The following is a 21,317-nucleotide window of genomic DNA, read 5'->3' on the forward strand; positions in this document are numbered from 1 at the left end:
TCCTGGTTTAACCATAACAGCCATTCTCAACCTATTTCAAACCCAGCACCTATCAGAATTAAGGCAGATAACTTGACCACTATACCACTGAGGCTCGTGGTATTATTTACTTACTATTCAATAGATATATACTCTTCATTTAAGGTAATCTGGAAAGCAATCAGGGTTTAAGCTGGACAATAATAGTCTTACACAATAAATATGCTAATTTTGTTTGAAAATGTATAGCCTGGAATAATAAAATAAATTAGTATATTTATGGCAAAAGTAGATCCACAGTTATTTCCCATTTGTTTACTCAGAACCAATATGCAACCAGGTGTATTAATAGATAAATTATATTCACCATTTGCTTTATTACAAAGGATACCTTAACCCCATTTGTCATGCTTCACTGAAAATTGTCACTATAAATAACTCATACCATCAGTTTTGTAACTTTATCAGTTATTTATCATTGAATAGCATTTTTCAAATGTTTGTGCTTTTGTACTGCCATAAAGGATCATGTAACATTAAATGAAGCCCATGGTACGCACAGGAAATTTTATAAGTTTGTGTAGATAGTCAGCCGTCATTAGCCGAGGCTATATACATGGCCATTTTTGTGTTAAGTAACAAATACATGTATATAGTGATCTGCATTATGGTTGTATTGATGGAATTGATCTTTATACACAAACTTTAGCACAATGCGTGTACTGGACATGAGCACAATGTGTGTAATGGACATGAGCACAATGTGTGTAATGGACATGAGCACAAAAAGATCCTTACAAAATGTTGCATCAGGTAAGTACAAAGAAGGTGGTCAGTAGTGCAGTTCAAGAGGAGAAGTGGTCAGAACGATGGAAAACTGTTAAAGCAGCATAATAGATCCTAATTTTTCATTAGGCTTTTAGTGAATTTATCATGAAATATTTTTTCTAAATTGAATTTCAGTTTTTATCTGACAAGTTTGTAAATGACAACTTAAATCCTGAACAATTACGAGGTATATTTGAGTTAGTCTTTATGAGGTTATAATTATTCACTTAAAATTTGAGGCTTTAAACAGATGAGTATCAGAAAAGACAAACAAGCAGAGATTAAAATGTCACTGAACAAAAATCCAGAAAACTTTGAATGTCTTGAAAAGTAAAGTTTTTCTGTCAGCTTTTCATCAATGAAGATGAGGATTTTTGTTTCAGCATAGCACAATTCAGAAAAATCCTGATGATTTTCATCTCTGGTAAAGCCAAGTTTATTTTGTTTAACATCACCACTAGATCACATTGATTAATTAATCAACATCCATTGGATGTCAACATTTGGTCATTCTGACTCCTACTACATTTCTTCATTACTAGCAAGTGATGTTCCATTAAGAAACAATGATATGAAACACAAATATTAATTCAGCCATTTACCTGATGGTGCTCTTCTCACTTTGGCTGAAATATCCTTTTTCCTACGAACAACTTCTTTCTTCATGACAGTCTTTTTCACGATCACTCTTTCTGGAACCATCACAGGCCGTTTGATAACCTTCTGAATGATCTTGGGATCGACTTCCTTGACATAGTTGGCAGGAACAAATCCCTCAGTGCCATCACTTTTTCTCACTTGCCACCAGTCTGAGTTTGTCTGTTCCAGTAAGATCAAAACCTGAGGAAAGAAGAAGTGAGGAAAGATTAAAATGTTTGGGGTTTTTAGCTAACATTAACAAGCTTACAAATTCTGCTCAATCAAAGTTTTATTTAGAGAGTAAGGTTATTTATAGGGGCAGGACATAGTGATGTGTGGCCTATCTAGGATCGATCCCCAAGTGTGGGCCCATTGGGTTATTTCTCGTTCCTGCCAGTGCACCATGACTGGTATATCAAAGGCCATGATATGTGCTTTCCTGTTTGTGGGATGGTACAATTAAAAGATCCCTTGCTATGAATGGAAAAATGTAGCAGGTTTTCTCTCTAAGAATATATGTCAAAATTATCAAACATTTGACATTCATTAGCTGATGATTAATAAAACAATGTGCTATAGTGTTGTCGTTAAACAAAACCTTTTTTTGATGTTCAATTAACCTCTGACACATCCACAATATTTTGTGACGAACTGTTTGTTTATAAGTTAATTTTGTTTAATAACACCACTAAATCACACTGATTAACAGTGTTCGAAATAATCACTTGTCTGTTTGTCCTGACAAGCGAACATCTGCTTGGACAAAATGTACCTTGGTGGTTGTCCAGTGGACAAGTGAAAATGTTCAATGAAGTTTCATTTTGAGCAATGACCTTGTACTTGAATAAAACAAACCATTTAGTTGGACAAGTGAAAATATTGGCGGACAAAAAGATGTATTTGTAAGGTGGAATAGTAAAAAATCTCTGCTTATTTCATCAGCTATTGGATGTAAAACATTTGTTAAGTCTGACATTTAAAACTCAATGGGTCCACTGATAGGGTTCAGTCCTACAATCTGAGCACCTTATGGAGTCCTTTACTGACGGAGCTAAATCCCGCCCCCATCTATTGTATTAATTTGATATGCCCAGACAATTGTATATTACTTTGCTACAGCATGAAAACAAATAACAAGATTGGAAAATTATAAATATAATTACAGATAAACATACTAAATATATGAAAACTATTTGTATGTTTGAAATTATTGATTTTCTTTTGGTATACATTTTTTTAATTAAACTAATACAGAAAAATGGTTCTTTCATTTGTAGAATGGTTGTTTGTTGGTTATGTGTATTAGGAGACACTCTTATATGCTGAAGTACTGTTCTTCCTGTTTGGCAAGGAACTGTATTTGTGTATGCAAAGCAATGGCTGTCATGTATCAGGATATAATTACAGTGCTGGTTTCAGACATGAGAGTGGGTTATGAAATATAAATCTGGAAATTTTAACAGATACAAGATTGACCGTAATGGAGAATACACGGTTAACTGTCGTTCTTGAAAAATAGTCCACGAGCCCCGTATTTTTCAAGAATCGACAGTTAACCGTGTATTCTCCAACTTAATCCATTATTCATTTTAAAAAATTATGTGACTGCTAAATTAACTTCTATTTGATCTTTTTAATGAAAATATTGGTTAAAATGGCAAAGAATATTTACAAAACTAATAACTCAAAATGGTAGGATCATTTCGGACCTAACCTGAACGATTTGGTCTAGAAAACCTCAGTAGTGGATAGCTGGTATTAAGCATGATGCATGTGCTAAACGTGTAACCTGTGATTTCCGATTTAGTTTCTGACAATCTTCGTTGTGTTCCACCAGAATACATTACTATCACTTGTATCAAGTTTATAAGGCTTAAATTAAATGTTCATTTGATGATGCAGGTGCTTGGTCTCGTGGGCTAATGCATTGTACTTGTTTACAATGTACAAGTTCTGTCAAATCCCTGTCCTGAACTCATAAAAAGGTGTTGATTCTTGAAAAATAATCTACACCTTAAACAAGTGTGATGTCACAGATATGGTTTAACTACAGTTAGTTTTGCACAATGGTGTATACTGGTAGCCTTCATTAAAAATGTATGCATATGCTGAAACCATATTGTCAGTTTTGGATGAAGATATAGAAAAGTTTTGATAAACAAGAGAAAATTCGGAAACACTGTATAGATTATTTAAAAAATGGAATTGTGGATAAATCTGGAAAACGTTCATCTGTGTGTGCTTAACCAGTATTGTCAATACAGTGTTTGAACAAACTTCAGGCAGAACAAGATTTTTTATAATTTGCAAAGTAAAGGAAACATTATTATGCTATTACGCATTTTTCATTAAAGTAATCTATATAGGACAGGGTTAACTTATTAACAGACAAATCTTAGTGCACAGGAAAATATCAAATTTGTGAATACTTGTACAGAGGAAATATTTATATTTTCACAGAAATAGTTCTTCGAGTGTAACAATTAATCTTTGAGTGAAAAAGGCATTAGTCTTCATGCAGACATTTTTCTTGAAAGATCATTTTCATGAGTTGGTCAATGTTTTTTGACGGTCTTGTACAAACGGAAAGTGTTAATAGTTTTGTCATTCAGATTAAAAATGCTTGTTTATCTTTTTGCACAAATATGATTATATATATATATATATATATATATCAAAACCTATCTGACTACTTACAAGTATCTCAAAGTATCATTATCAAAATGTTTATTATTTGCTTTACACTGCATAATGCTATTAACGCCTACTGAAAACAATGTATAATCAATAATAAAAGGAGGTGGAGTTAATTAAACCATCAGACAAACCCCATGGGTCTGTAGGATGTACAGACACTGTAACACCTGGTACTGTCTAAATGACTGTCAAGATCCTGGTGTCTCACCAACTGCAAGTCATTTTGTATTGATCTACCTAACACTATGGGCTGATTATAGTATTGATCTATCTAACACTATGGGCTGGTTATGGTACAGATTCTCAGTAGGAACCTGGGCATTCATCCCCGACAGACACAAGAGCATGATGTGTATAACAATCAGTATGTGGTGTAAATTGTTGACAGATCAATTTCTGAGATACTAATTCAAAGCATAACGGTAAGTGCTAAAAACTAAATTTGTTTTGAAATTAGTTTGTAATATTTTTGTTGGTGTATGTAATAAAAGGGCTGGATTTAAAAAAAATAGACCTGCAGTTCTTTTATGTGTATTTAATACACCAGTGTATATATTATTATTATTATTATTATTTAATAGAATTTTAATAAATAAATATATTTTAATATTTTTTATACTAATTTGTTTTTCACAAATTGATAGGACATTTATATACATTTAAATAAGCTGTGTTCATTGCTTTTATGCAGATCATTAGAAAAATCATAAAAGAAATTAAATATTTTTTGCCATTCTTTTTACCAACTGAAATTATTTAACACACTTTTATATGCTATTTCTTTCCTGTGAATTATTATTATTTAATTAAACTTAAAACACTTTTACTGGGATTATACTTGAAATATAAAGAATAAAATATACATGTTAAAACAAAAATCCCCAAAGAGAAGAAATTATATAAATATAAAGATTATGAATTCACTTTTCACAAATTTTTACAATTAAAATGGAAAATGTCATGAAATATAGAATATGAAATATAAAATTGGTTTCACAATAAATTACATTCTTTAAAATGAAACATTATTAATATCTAATATTAATATCTCAAATCCAATAATTCTGAGACTAAATAATTTTTATAAATATTTTGTGGTAGACTGTATTTGGCAAAACCAAGAGAAAAATATACATACTTCCTTCAAAATGAAATTCCTTGTTTTTCTTTTCATACCACATCTCTGTTTACTAACACAAACAGTACATGAATTCCACTAATGGTATGTAATATTAATTACCACACCTTTTTACAATAAATAAAATAAAACATATTCAGACTTGTCTTTCTTCACCACTCCAACTCAATCATGCATAACATAATTAGGAGTAGATCAATGTGTATGTTCAACAATATTAGTAGAAAGCATTTATTTTAATTCAAAATCAAGAAATATTTCAATCTTAAAACAAGAAATGTTTAAATAATGGTTATCCATTTTAAATATTTGACCAATAGTGTATGAAAACTACAATGAATAGTGTTTGGACTGGATATTAATGGTGGAGAAAAAAAAGGAGCTTAATATTTGACTAATGTACTTAATATTTATAAAAGTTTAAATTTTAAAACTCTTTGCATGCTGCTAGCAGCAACTGCTGCCCAATGTTACATCTTCCTTAGCAAATGCCATCAAGATTTACTGCTTAGTGGAAGACCCTTCATTCAATCCAAATTTAAATTAGTATCATACTAATCATTAAAATCAATGAAACCCATCTAAAACATTTAATGGCAATGGCAGGGAATAGGTTACCGGTAAGTATAATTTTTCATAATTGTAACTTCAGACAAAGAGATATATCATTTAAAAGTGATTATCAACTAGTAATTAACATTTTAGAATTGTATAATGTCGTCTAATTCTTGCATAGCAAATTGTGATGAGAAACTGAAAACAAATGTTCCCTACCAATAAACTAAACTAAAACACCCCAACATTTGTCCAGCAGTTATTTAAACAAGGTACTAACTTCCTGGTTAGGCAGTGCCCAGAAATACCATTCATTCACAGCTAGTGTTTATAATCTTTCTGTATTATGTTAAATGCACATGAGGAAAAAAGTACACAAACACAGATAAATGGGTGAACGAATTAACATAAACTGTAATGGATATTATGTTCAACATCCGTTACATTTTGTACTAAACATTGGTTTTCCTTAGTATCTATGTTACGTTTAGTCCTATCCAAGATTAATTTTGTTGGCAGAGACAGCTTGTGGAATGGGATACCAACAGGTAAAGTCCCAAAAGGCTGCATCACTGTGTTATTTTTAATTTATTCTTGCTTCGAAAAGGTATGTAATATAATATATAATGTTCAAGTGTATACAACTGAGTTAATAATGATTCTCATTTCAAACGTTTAGTAATATACATGCAGTGTTCTAGGTAGGATTTTGATGGGGCAGGACGCTAATTTAATTGTAGGGCATTTTTAACGTGAAAATCTTATTTTTTAGGCAAGTACTGGATATGATCGAATTGTTTACATTCATAAATATCATATATGTAGAAATATCTATGCTGGTTTTAATTTATAAAACGTTTTTGGAGGGAGGGGGACAATCAATTTCTAAACCCAAATTTATTATTCTTAAATTTGGATGTTTGATGAAACAGTACATTCATCACCATATGCAGTATTATTGTACTAATGTACTAAATATAGACACTATTAAAAAAAATCTCGTTCCAGCCAGTGCAACACGACTGGTATGTGCCATGGTATGTGCTATCCTGTCTGTGGGATGGTGTATATAAACGATCTCTTGCTACTAAAGGAAAAAAGTAGCGGATTTTTCTCTAAGACTAAAATTACCTAATGTTTGACATCCAATAGCCGATTATTAATAAATCAATATGCTCTAGTGGTGTCGTTAAATAAAATCAAACTTTAACTATTAAAATGTTTTACAAAAGGTTGGATCACCTAAAAAATCCTATTCTTTTTTCTACTATATATAGTATTTATACCATTTAATATCATGCCCAAATGTAAGTTAAAATAAAGAAATGAAATAATTAAAAGAAATCAAGAAATGAAAAAAAAGAAGAGAATGATTAGAAATAAATAAAAAGAAATAAAGAAATAAAAGAACAAACAAATTTAAAAAATGACATAAGGGTATATTTGTAACAAGTTGCTCACTGCATTTAAAAACGGCTATTATTGCATGTCAAGGTTTCATTAAGTAGCTTTTGCAGACATGCTTTTAACAAAACACAATTATGCCTACATAGAAAAAAATAACCAGTGTTGCTAGTTTACTCTGTGCCATATTATAAAGATGCAATCAATGTGTCATTGATAAGGACTACTGACATCAGTTAAAAACTATATGTATCAATTGGTCTGGGTATTTGCAAAGGCAAAAATTACTTTCAAAAATGTACTTATCAAAATAAATTTCGCATTTGACGTTCTGTCGAAGTTTATCATAATGGTCTACTTTCAACTAGGTGTTTGCTAGGTGGTGTGTGGTTATGTGCGTGACGGTGTGAGGATTACTTCGCATTCAAGCTTTGTAAGACTGCCTGTCCGCTCGTCTGCAGTCATATCGACTAACAATAGAAAAGAAAAAACATACCACGTTACTGCTGTCGGCTTTCACAACTATGGCTAAACAATGTATTGTCAAACGTTTTTTAGTTGGGAATTCAGACTTGTAACAACACTGTACACGCCTTGAGAGGAAAGCAAGATTTTGTATTTTTATTTGACAATGAATTAGGGCAGGGCGGCGATAATCAGGGGCGGTTCAGAAACAAACACGGCAGGGTGGCACAAAACGGAGGCAGGGCGCAGCGCTCCTCTATTTATTGCTAGCTAGAACAATGTACATGTAGTAAGACATTCTGAAAGAATCCAAAGTGTCTATGGTTACAACAAAACAATATTTTGTCTATGATTACAACCGAAACAATATTTATCTTTTGTATACACAGACTATAATTTAACAATATATATAGTTGCTTATGTAGCCACATTAGCACTGTTAATGCATATCTGCTATTTGATTAAATAAACATGATTAACAAAAAAATGTATGTAATATTTAAGATAAATACTGTAACATTATTTCATTTTATTTAAGTTTAATAAAAAAAAATACAACAGTTTCTATGATGTTGACAAAAAGATAAATTTAAAGTATTCTTATTAATGTGTGGTGGGTAGTACAGCTTCACTTGAAACATGAACAAAATACGGATTTTATTTATTTGGTTATAATCACACACAAAAATCATGCCATTCTACTTTAGATTGGTTTGTGCTGGGCTTTTCTGGTTTGGGTTAAGTACTTCTGACACAGTATTCACATAATGATGCTGCCATTTTGGATGGCTATAAGCAAACCAAATACACAAAATAACAAATTCAGTTGGTCACTGGCAGATTCCACATATTCACATTTTAAATGGACCAACCGCATTGAAAGTGGAATAACATATTCCAAATTCCAAGCAGTCTAATCATTCACAGACTCAACCAGTTCAGTCATCACCAGGAAATAGTAATTATATTCACATAAACAAGATACTTGCTGGTTAGGCAGTTCACGACCATGGCAATCACTTTATTTATGATACATTAATTAGCTTTGTTTATCTTTAACTGTTGAGTGCATGTTGTCATAAAAACTAAAATAAAACCATGTGCGGCAGGAATTACATGTATTGGCTCATGTGATGAATCTGGTTGGCTACATATCCAAATTCTGACATTAACATGTGATATGTTCCTCTTCTCTTGGACACATCCAATGAGAAATTTGGAGGATATGTTCAAGACAGATGTGCTTGAACCTTCAGTGGACGTAAGCACATGTCAAATGGTTGGTCGGCTGAACATAGTGCTTTCCCTAGCTTGTTTTAACATGGTGTGGTACCATGTCTCAATAGTCTAGCACCATCTTGCTTCAATCAGCGCCATGCTACCCTGATATTAAAACAAGCCTTTTTTAATAATTCATTCCAAAATTGCCTTTATATTACAAACATTTATTATTAATTAATAAAATGTTTTATATTTTCCCATTCATTTATTAAAGCAAGCACATTGATTGCATTTATTTTATTGCAATTAATTTTTTGTCTTTAATGAAAAATAAAAGTGCCCTGAAAATGGTGAAAATATTCCAAAAAAGTTTAGTCTACCATGCTTTGCCAAATTTAATAAATACAGAATTGTACTCCAATTATATTCTATATCTGAGGTGTGCAATTTACCTATCCTCAAATTAGCTATTAGCAAATAATTAACATCAAACATAATTATATGCAAATAATTTTACAACATATAAAAATAGTATATACATGTACACTATTTTGTAAATATATTATTATGTCTACATAATATGCAAAAAACATTATGTATGTATGATTATACACATGTATATATATGTGAAAACATATGCAACCCCTGCAATTGCCCACAGTAATCGGCAATGCAGTGTATTTTTTTAATTCTCCATGGCACTGTTTTTGCTGTGGACTATATTAGATTTTTTTTTCAAGGCATGATTTTTTTGCCATGGACATTTTCTTAATTGCAGGTGTTTCATGTGTACACAACAAATACACACATATACAAAGTCATAAATTGGGTAGAGGAATTGTCATAACATGTAAGTGATTCCTAACTTAATAGTGAATAAAAATTTGGGTAGCAAAATAAATTACGGTGAAAAAACACATTCTTGCAACCAGTAACTTTCTTTTGTGATTGTTCTCACCAAGCTTGACCATTACCGTAATTATGTTTACTACCTAACAAAATTTAATTAAACACTATGCTAGCAAAAAAAAAAAAAATGTCTTTCTTTCTGAACTATAAATCAAATTTTAGTTCTTTCCCATGAGCTTAATACTGTGGACATTGATATCTTTTTGGTGGAATGGGATACTGACAGGCAAACAATACCAGTACCACAATAGCTAGTGCTATCAGCCTCAAGGTCAATGACAAAATGTGATCCAACTATTCCGAAGCTTTCAAATTTGACTAAGAGATTTTAACGCAAACAGGGAATCATTATGGTCCTATGTCATCGTAATTGACATTTTGAAAAAAAAGAAAAGAATGGATATAACAAATACATGTAGTGACAAATTAATGATCTCCAGAAAAAGGCCATGTAAAGACAAAAAACAATAAATGTAATTAGAATATTTTTATTTTGTAAACTAATTTCTAAATAGATTTTGTACAGTGAATTAATGTTTAATGTTTTTTTGTAAAATATGTTTAATGTTTCTATATGTTTAATGGTTTTTTGTAAATAATTTCAATTTGGCTTGATGTAAGAAGAAAAGTAAGTGTTTTGGAAATAACCCCCAAAATATTATTTGTGTGTACAATTTAGAAAACAAATGGCTCAAAAATAAATAACTTGTAGTAAATTCCAAAGTGTGAAAAAAGACATTTATGTGAGAAGGACAATAGTTCTTTCCAATATATAACCATGTTCAGAACTATTATGGTATATATAAATTCATAAAAATCCAATAGAATTTAAAATTCAAATTATATCAAATGCCACGAAGCAGTCATATATGTTCAACTTATGAAATAAAAGTTACTATCTCAACAAAGTGGAAACAGACTTAAATTAACAAAATGTGTCTAAATAGTATATATTTAAACCTGCATAACACAAAAACAATGAAACATTATTTTTCTTCCACCATGGCTTAGACTGTAACAAAGTAAAGGTGATATCTGTTGTGCCCAAATATGTATAACCAAAATAACCAAGCCCGGGTTAAGTATAAACATGGTGACCTGAAAACATTTCACCTCAAAGTTATTGAAATTTTATTTAAATATACTTTTTGGAATATATTCACAAGCCTTTAGCACTTATTAATAACACTATTGTATTGAAAAAAAACCTAGTTGCTGCCCAGAATCACACAAAAAACCTTGTTATGCCCAGAATAGACAAAACACCTGTTGTGCTCAAATTAGTGAGATACAAAGCTCAATTAGAAATTTATATTTGACCGCTTTTCAATAACCATCACTATAACAACAGGTCTACTATGTGACAGACATACTGGCAGGAACAAACAGGTATGTTTATTTGTTCTTCAAACCTTCACCAAATTAAAGGCAGAGTTGTACAGATTACTATGTAATTGAAGTCTGGTCATTCATTTACTATAGGCATATATATAGGATCAACCACTTAATTGTCTTCAGTGAAGCCAACATTTCATTTCAACTTATTTTCGTGTTTATATCCAATTAAGGTTCAAACATGCTGTCATGGGCACACACCTCAGCTATTTGGGCCGTCTACCCAGGACAGTGGTTAGTGAGAGAGAAGAGGGTGTAGTGGTCTTACACCTACCCAGAGTCGTTAAATCTCGCTCTTGGTGGGAGCCTGTACCAGGCTGCGAACCCTTTACCTACCAGCCTTATGTCTGATGGCTTAACCATGACACCACTGAGGCCACAAAGTCAAGCAGAGAAAAATAAGGTTGGCTTCCCACATAAATTAAAATATGTATATCACATGGCAGATGACCAAATGAATACACAAAAATAGCTTTAGCCAAGGAGTAAGCATGTATCAGTTGTTTAAGCTCATACGATCTACCACACTGCCAATTCCTAAGGACTGGAATAGTGCTAGTGTTTTGTTCACCTATTTTGAAATTGAAATTTTATATTTTTATTATATCCTTATTTAATTTTTTTTTTTTTGCAATATAAACTGTATATATTTTCAATTGATACTACTTGATCTACTACATGTGACTCTACCTTTAGAAACAAATGTATGATTGGTTTTTTAGAATAGTTTTCAGTACAGTAACTTATAAAGTAAAGGGAAATTTTGTAAAAGTCACAAATAATAATCTGACCAAATCAATTCCCCTCAAGAATAATTCCATTCAGTAAAGAAAGGGCTTGGCAATAGCCAGTGATCTCAGTAAATCAAAGCACCATGTCATCGTATGCTGGCTAATGTAAGAATAGTGTATTGGAACATTTTCCTTGTCTGCTAGTACTAATGTTAATTTATTTTCTGTGAAATCAGTTGCTTGAAGTGCAACTCACGAAATATTAGCATGTGAAAATGTTCCCTGTAATAGTAATAAAAGAAGTCACAGAAGATAAATGAGGCTGTAAAAATTATGCAAGTCAGAACACTATAAGTTGTAGAAGCATCACGAGGGGTATATGGCTTTTTATGTACACAGAGGGTACATAAAAAGCCATATACCCCAAGAGATGCTTCTACAACGAATTTATCTTGCCAACATGTCAAACCATATTGCCAAATAATCAAAATAACGCCAGACAATAATTGTTAACAATTTATTAACGGAGCCGTACCACGCAGACGCGAACAAAACCACTTGCCAGTGACGAAAAATAGTTCCATCGATAAACGAGTTTTTAACTTCAAATGTTTGTAATACGAAAGTGTCTGAAACCGATATTAATAAAAAATAAAAATAAAAAACTTTTTTTTATCAGAAATGTATGTAGTAAAAAACAATAAAAATATTTAAAAAAAACAAAAACAAAAAAACTGTTGCTAATCGCGCATTAATACAATAACACCACGACCGTAATTAGGTGGCCGAGTTCAACATTGCAGCTTTTAAAAGTATTGAAATAGTGTATTTTATAGTAAAAATAAAATTAATTATGTATACTTGATTGATTATCAATGTTATTTTTAATCTAATTATTGCTTTAGCATTAACTGGGGCGGGTGGAAACTGTTGGAAATTACAGACGGGGTATAAGAGATTTTGGCTCTGCCCACAGGGGGATAAGGGATTTGTCCAATGGCAAACAACCAATGAGATTAAAGAATTTTACATGAAGGCAAGATAATACATTTTAACACAGTTTTGATATTAAATACTGGGTAGTGTCATCACAAATGTTCAGGTTTTTAAAATTATACAACTTGGCAGTTTCAGTTTAACACAACTGCTGTCATTTAATATTCTTATATATATCTGAACGACAAAACCATTAACCATAATGAAGAAGTTTGTTTCGTTTAACACATTGATTTATTATTCATTGGCTATTGGATAACCATAACCATAATGAAGACTACCTCTGCACAATGGTGATTCGAATGGGCATTAGCCAAACTAGTGAATGATTCAGTGAATCTCTATCTAGTGTCTCTTCTATAAACAAAGTGTTCGGAAGGAAGGAAGGAAATGGTTTATTTAACGATGCACTCATAACATTTTATTTACGGTTATATGGCGTGAGACATGGTTAAGGACCACACAGATATTGAGAGAGGAAACCCACTGTTGCCACTTCATGCGCTACTCTTTTCGATTAGCAGCAAGGGATCTTTTATATGCACTATCCCATAGACAGGATAGCACATACCACGGCCTTTGATGTACCAGTCATGGTGCACTGGCTGGAGCGAGAAATAACCATGCATAAAGTGAGCGCTGTACTACTGTGCTACGTCCCGCCTCCAAAGTGTTTGGATTCAAGATACTGTGTGCTTATTGTTGGCTTATGCATATACGGTACAATGCATTTTATATATCCATGTAATTTGTCTGGCCTAGTGGGGTTTGGTGGCACTGGAAGGTGGCAGTTGTCTCGTGGCTTTCTACCACCAATAGCCCATTTGCATATAAAAGAAACTGATGAATTGGCACATAACTCTATAATAAACAATGTTAAATCTTATATTAAAACATATTACTGAGTTTTAAACTCATACTAACTCAAAACACACTTTAAACTAAAACTTTGTGTAAATAATTTCTTAACAAATTGCCATCAAGGTATATACCCGATAAATTAATCTCATTTTAATACAGGGGTGAAAACAAAGCCTTAGCTGCATAGCTATCAAGTAATTGATAATGTGACTAAAGGTAGAACCATGTGTTCTCTATGCCGGCTGTTCTAATAGATGTCTTCATACCTGCATTGTGAAATAAGATTTCGTCTATGCAATTTGATGATAATTTGTAAAGAAACTTTATTTACACTGATTTTTTTTTTTTTCAATTTTTATTTATTTGAATTGGTATTTGTTTAAAACTTAATAATATATTTTTATATGAATTTTAACTTTATTCATTAATTATATGCCAATTCATCAGCTCCCATTTCATGCAAACGGACTATACCATTAGCAGATAAGTTTGGCTGTGACACCTTTTTTCTGTTAAACAAATTACAACTAGACTTATTTTTCCAAAGATAGACATTGATCAACAAAATTGTTTTTAGCTCTAGTTCTTTTGATCTTTATGCATGCCACAAAAAATACTTTGTTAAGAGAGATGTAGACAATTATTGTTCCATCAACTAATGACCAAAATTATATGGTTCAGGAAACAGTATAATTCAGACAAGACAGCGTGTGAACTCTTTTCTTTCTATTTAGTTAATATCAGTTTCAAAAAAGAAAATGACAATGTTGTTTGACCTACATATAAACAACGGGGGCAAGATCTAGCTCAGTTGGTAGAGTGCTTGAATGAGGTGCCTCCGTTGCTCAATGCGCAGTCGGGTCTGGGATTGATCCCTATTGGTGGGCCCATTGGGCTATTTCTCGTTCCAGTCAGTGCACCACGACTGGCATATCAAAGGCTGTGGCATGTATTACCCTGTCTGTGGGATGGTGCATATAAAAGACTCCTTGATGCTAATCGAAAAAGAGTAGCCCATGAAGTGGCAACAGCGGGTTTCCTCTCTCAATATCTGTGTGGTCCTTAACCATATGTCTGATGCCAAATAATTATAAATAAAATGTATTGAATGCGTCATTAAATAACATGTCCTTCCTTCTTCCTTCTATTGATGGACTGAATCCCCTCAGTGGACCCATTCTCCAGTTGGGGTTTTCCATGTCACAACCAGTGCCCTACAACTGGCCATGGATCTGTTGTCCTGTTTGTGAGAAAGTGTGTACCAAATATCCCTTGCTGCTAATGGAAACATATAGCGGGTTTCTGAAGACAATTTGTCACAATTACTGTATGTTTGACATACAACAGCCTATGATTAATTAATTAATGGTCTCAAATGGTGTCATTAAACAAAACTTTAAACTTTACATACCACTAGCATAATTTAAAAATTATTTTTAATAAAAAAAACCTATTTTTTTAAAAACATATATCTTACATTATTGAAATTTATGTTATTAGCGGAAGCTATACATCAATTTTTTATGCCAAAATATTTGTATTTATTAATATCCACCAATATAAATTATCAGGTTTTGAAAAAACAATAAAAATTAAAGTTTGTTTTGTTTCACAACACAACTAGAGCAGATTGTTGAAAAACACAAGAATTAAAACAGAACAGAAAAATGTATGTAAGTATCAGCTCCATTTAAAAATTAGGATACTGCTTAGAAGAGCATTGACCTGAGGTCAATAATAGGATCAATGTCATCAATGTAGTACAGGAAATTTGTGTAACACCTCAGCATATTTTAATAAACTATGGCTATATGGTGTCTAACATTTGGTTATTTCAAAAAAAATTCAAGAGACATGGAGACAGAGACAGAGACAGAGTGAGTGAGAGTGAAAAAGAGAATTAATGATGGAGTGTTTAATACATCGGCTATTGCATGTCAAACTGAACTAAATGCATCAATGTGGAATATGGACAGATAGAGAGAGAAACTGCTGCCAATGCATCGGTCACTCTTACCAATACCGCATCAGTTACTCTTACCAATAGATTCTAAATGGTCTCCCCCCCCCCCCCATAGGTACATGTAGGACAATATATTCCATTTAGGGCATTCAAACCTGCTATCCATGAGACCTCAATTGAGCACTCCATCACTGCCCCCGTCATCAATATTTTATCCACAACTGGTTTATCAAAAGCTGTTATGAGTCTTCTATAGGAAAATATGTGTATATATTTCATGCTTATATCCAAATTAAGGTTCGAGCATGCTGTCCTGGGCACACACACCTTGGCTATCTGGGCTGTCTGCTCAGGACAGTGGGATAGTGGTTAGCAAGAGAAAAGTCAGAAGTGGTGGCCTCACACCTACCCAATGAGTTGTTAAAATTTGCTCTGGGTGGAAGCCAGTACCAGAAGATGAACCCAGTACCTACCAGCCTCAAATATGATGGCTTAACCACTACTGGCTTATAATGTTAATCACATCTCAGCAAATATGGAAGAGTGGAGTCAATGACCGACTAGTGACCTGACGGGACTACTTTGCTAATGACCAATAATGTAAGGATAAAATGGATTCTTTGTGATATTTCAGCAGAAACAGAAATAACACTCCCACACAATTAATAAGCTCCAAGTAATGTTGCACCAGTTTTTTATATTGAAATAATGTACATTTGCACTAAAATACAACACTTGTGCGATGGGACATAGACCTTTGACCTTTAAAGGACGAATGAAGAAATGTTTTATTTAATGGTGCTCTCAACAAATTTTAATCACAGTTGTATAGCATCGGATATATGGTTAATGACTACAAAGATTTTGTTACACCAGATGTAGAGCACTGGCTGAAACTAGAAACTGTTCAATGGGCTTGACCGCTACAACTAAAATAAGTTAGGTGGTTATGGAAAATATATGAATCAGGCACCAAAAGTAAATACATGTCATCAAGACCTTTTTGTTATGTTTGTATTTGCAATAACAAAATTAATTCAGTCCCCTGAAAATTGTGAGAACGATAATTTCATTCGTGCGTTGGGTTGCGCAAATCTAATTTTGCATGAAGTATTTTTCGTTTGTACATTGAATTAACGACACCATTCACCCACGTACCCATTTACATAATGGGTTAATCAAAAAGAAAACGTGGTACCTGAATTTGTTTGTGCCAAACCAATGAATGGGTTACGCATAATTTCAAATTTTCAAAGACCTGTAATTCTTTTAAAAGGAATATTTGCTTAATGACACCTAAGCACATTATTCACAATGGCTAGGCTGAAATCTTTTTTTACTTGTTTCCTATTACAAGCTGGAAAAATATAGGTTAGGAAGGTAGGAAAATCATTTTATTTTGAAAAATACTTTTATTTATGGATATTAAATAGAGGTGTCAACTACCGGTATTCAAAATAACCTCTGCATGTATAGAAATGCATTATGCAAACCAACAATACCATTTATCATTGTCCTTTGAATCTGCCTGGACAATCAAGATGAAAAACAATATTTGTTTAGCCTTCTCTGTGGTGTGGTGGTAATGCTATGGGTTTAAGGCTGGTAGGTACTACGTTCAAATTCCACACATTGGAAATGGGATTTTTAATCGCTGTACCAACTTTAAAGCTAGCAAGTGTTTCGCAAACCTCAATGGTTAGGTGTAACCACTTACACTGAACAGTGTCCACAAAGGCTGTGGTATGTACTGTCCTCAATGATAGAAATAAGCAGAAATTTTCACTAGTCCACTGTACAAATATATATATAGAAATCTACTTGTCCGCCAATACATTCACTTGTCCAAATTAATTTTAATTTAATTTGTATTTTACTTCACTAAAAAAAAAAAAAAAAAAATGTTTTAAATTATATCACGATTCGCAAATATAAATGTTCACGAATTTACCTATTTTAAACAAATCGCGAAAATTTATGTCCGCGAAAATAACGTCGTTTACAGTAATACAGTTGTGAGTTACATTTTTTTCTTCATAATTGTAACTGGCGCTCACATAACTCTGGTATGAGACCATTATCAACCGCCAACTTACGAAGTATTTTATGTCCATTTTATTACATTTGGGCGAATGTCGATCATTTTAAATGATGAAATTATTACTTGTATACATTCCAAATTGATATTTCAATGATGTCATGTCGTGGCAAGAAGTTTCTTGTCACTTCTAAGTATTAACAAATTATGTTTATCTTTTTACGTACTTGCAAATGGCGGTAATGGTCGATAAGATCGTGACCTTTTAGATTTTCTATTTATTGTACATCCGGGTCACAGCTGTCAAACTTTCCAGCGGTAAATACAACTAAACTTTGGAAAACCAGTTTAAATTATTATTTTCGTAAAAACATTAATGAGATTAGAATTTACTATATATGTTTATTTAGATAATTTATTGAGGCATTAGCTTATACTAATAATAGAACAGTAGAGTGTACTTTTAGCGTGCCTAGCGGTTTTCCACCTGAAGTGGGGCGTGTCCCAGCGTGCTGATGCAGCCAGCTGATTGTAGTCGTTTCCAGTAATGGATCCCCTCCCATTTATTTATAAAGACAGCGTTTTGTGCTGGTCTTCCTCCCCTTTATTTTTCGGCGGACCATTCAAAAAAGTGCCCAAATTCCTTCATTAAAACTGCGCATAATAATTAGGAATTTATTAGTTAGATCATGGTTGAAAATTAACATGAAAACCATCTGCAGGGCCAGTTGAAGAAAAATCTTACTGGCCCTTCATCTTTGCCTTCTGTAGTTGTTTGAGTTTATTACCAGCCATTCACTAGCTCAGTCGTCACAATACTTTCCCACAGACAGGACAGTACATACATTTAATATACCAGTCATGAAGCAGTAGTTGGAAAAGGGAAATAAATGAGTCTATCGAGGGATATTAAGTGATCCTACCATCAATTGCACAATATGTTTAAAAAAAAATATATTTCAAAAACAAATTATATGTTTAAGGACATGCAGTATCTATATTATCACATTGTTTAGTCAGTCACAAAATAAGGGTAAGCACAAGAAAGTCATAAAACACATGTACAGTGAAACTTCTCAAAACTGGACCCTCTGTAAACCAGAATTCCCTCAAAACCGGATGTTGTTCAGGATCCCTTTTTAATAATCAGTACAGAACTTAACCTCTCTAAACCAGATACCTCTTAAAACTGGACATTTCACTTGAACCTGAGGGTGTCTGGTTTTGACGAGTTTCACTGTAGTTTTAAAGATTATTTTAATTGCAATAAACACTGGGTTCAGGGTTTTTAAAAATATTTGAAGACTTTTTTGTACACTGTAATTCTTGTTTAATTATTTTTTCTTTTTGTAGATGGACTGGCTGCCCTGTGCAAAGAATGTGTTGGTCATAACACTGCTGCTTAGACAACATCGAATTGCTACAATTTATTTAAACAATATTTTACGTAACAGCCAATGCTGAGAACACACAAGAAAATGCTGCTAATTTATCTTATTCAAAGGAGTAAGTGGATGTGTGAACTAGTTTATTGAAATACACAGCTTCCAAAATTGTTTTTAATCGAAATCATGGAAGTGTTGGTTCAGAATGCTACCACAAATGTGACTGAACGTGGGACTGTTGAAATTGTGATTGTAGCAACTATTCATCTGGTCATTTTATTCACTGCCATTGGTGGGAATGTGGCTGTAATCTGTGCCATTTACAAGTCAAACAAACTGCGTGATGAAGTTTCCAATTTGTTTTTGGTCAACTTGGCAATTACAGACCTCAGTTCTGCAACAGTTGTAATGACGAGTGCCTTTATATCGCTGGTGGCCAACTACTGGCCACTTGGCTGGGTCTGGTGCTATGCCGTGTGCATGGTAAACTACTTGCTAATCATAGTGTCTATGCTCACTCTCTGCTTCATCAGCATTGACCGATATTTAGCCATTGTCTATCCGTTACAATACATTTCGAAACTGACTAAAGTCAAAATTCTGCTTCTTATTGGCTATGCCTGGTTTCATGGAATATCCTTTTCCATCGTGCCTGTCTTGTTTCAGTGGATTAAATACGATTACTGGGAATACGTGTGTGCAATAGAGTGGCATGAACAGCGACAAAAAGCTCTCTACTATGTGATAATGGCTTTTGTGTTTTGCTTCCTATTACCAGGACTCGTCCTCATGTTTCTGTACTGCCGTGTGCTAAAGGTGGCCCACGAGAAGTCCAGGAGGATCAGAGTGATGACATTTCCTGCAACAGACCGGCCGAAATACTGCAACAGTCACAAGGCCATCAAGAGTCTGCTCATAGTCATTGTCATGTACTTTCTGTGCATGACGCCATTCAGCCTTACAAAGCTGTACAAAGTGGCTTCCCAGAAAGAAAAAAGTTTGCCTGGTTACCTTAACCTGGTATCCAGCATCATTGCTTACCTGTCCAGTGCTGTGAACCCTCTGATATATGGTATATTTCGTAAAGACTTCCGACAGGCATACAAACTCATTTTCAGGAAACTCTTCATTCAGAGCCATTTGGCAAGAAATACTAACAATACAGCAGAGACTTCATTCGACAGATCAGAGTTCTGATAAGCTGTTATCTAACAAATTTCATATTTTGTGATTGAAGTCTATTTTTGTATTAACAATAAATTATATGTGTAAAATGTTCTTTAGTAGAAACTATTTTAAAACTACTCAAAAATTTACTTTAGTACAGCATGTGCTATTTTATATATTTGTATTTCAGAAACTAATGCTATATACATGGTCATTTGGGATCACATTGTATTTGAAAGTGTGGGTGGATGCACTGTCAGTTTGATGGTCTGGGGGATGTTACAGGGATTTAGAGGCAAGATCCTCCAAGAAACGTTTGTTTCAGGTGTTCTAATACAGCATTTCTAGCCTTTTAAGTACAACAGTTCTACCTGTTTCATGGTTCCTGATCATTTTGGAATGATTGGAATACTCACATACATGACAAAAAACACAAAAAACTATAAATCCTAAGACCAAATTATTGAGCTATTAAAAACATGAAAATGTAGCAAATTTGATATTAAATGCTGACCTATTTATTGTTATACTTTAAAATAAAATGAGAAAGACATGTAAAATGTTGCTAAAATAATACTATGCTATAAATAGAAAATACTACATGAGTAGCACTAAATACCATTCATCTTACAATACACTACTACCAATGTAGTATTCTACTTCTTACATATCCTCAAAAACCAGATAAGAGTATGGTATCTTTTATATCTATCTTCCCACAGATAAGATAGCATACACTACTGTAACAATCTTTGACATACCAGTTAGAGAAAACTAAATGAAACAGGAAATAGCTCACTAGGTCCACTGATATAGATAATTATATAAACCATTGCAATTCAGTGAGCACTCCATTTTCATGACAATTGGGTTATTATCCAGATATGCACTAACACTGCAAAGCAATTTTGGTGGCAGGTGGGTTATTATCCAGATATGCACTAAA

General features: G+C 33.0%; 2 protein-coding genes across 8 annotated transcripts in view; one reads left to right on the top strand and one right to left on the bottom strand.

The window, feature by feature from the left end:
• LOC121371112 (spectrin beta chain, non-erythrocytic 5-like) overlaps positions 1-21,317 on the bottom strand; it is a 232,079-nt gene that overhangs the window by 114,114 nt on the left and 96,648 nt on the right. For all 5 annotated transcript variants that reach the window (XM_041496769.1, XM_041496770.1, XM_041496766.1 and 2 more), the window contains exon 21: positions 1,410-1,647. In XM_041496769.1, coding sequence (XP_041352703.1) covers positions 1,410-1,647 — 238 coding nt within the window. The remainder of the gene's footprint in view (positions 1-1,409; positions 1,648-21,317) is intronic.
• On the top strand, positions 587-20,482 carry LOC121371113 (alpha-2Db adrenergic receptor-like). Of its 3 annotated transcripts, none has more exons than XM_041496772.1 (2): positions 587-792; positions 19,173-20,482. In XM_041496772.1, exon 2 carries the CDS (start codon positions 19,391-19,393, stop codon positions 20,399-20,401), a length of 1,011 nt encoding a protein of 336 aa, XP_041352706.1. In that variant the 5' UTR covers positions 587-792; positions 19,173-19,390; the 3' UTR covers positions 20,402-20,482. The 3 variants fall into 3 exon arrangements, with proteins under 3 accessions (XP_041352706.1, XP_041352705.1, XP_041352707.1); XM_041496771.1 differs by lacking the exon at positions 587-792 and adding an exon at positions 4,464-4,565; XM_041496773.1 differs by lacking the exon at positions 587-792 and adding an exon at positions 6,305-6,443.

Source organism: Gigantopelta aegis, chromosome 4 (genome assembly GCF_016097555.1).
Source record: "Gigantopelta aegis isolate Gae_Host chromosome 4, Gae_host_genome, whole genome shotgun sequence".
Classification (NCBI taxonomy): Eukaryota; Metazoa; Mollusca; class Gastropoda; order Neomphalida; family Peltospiridae; genus Gigantopelta; species Gigantopelta aegis.

Coding starts and splice junctions, on each gene's coding strand:
- LOC121371113 (XM_041496772.1), top strand. CDS start 19,391: ATGGAAGTGTTGGTTCAGAATGCTACCACAAATGTGACTGAACGTGGG.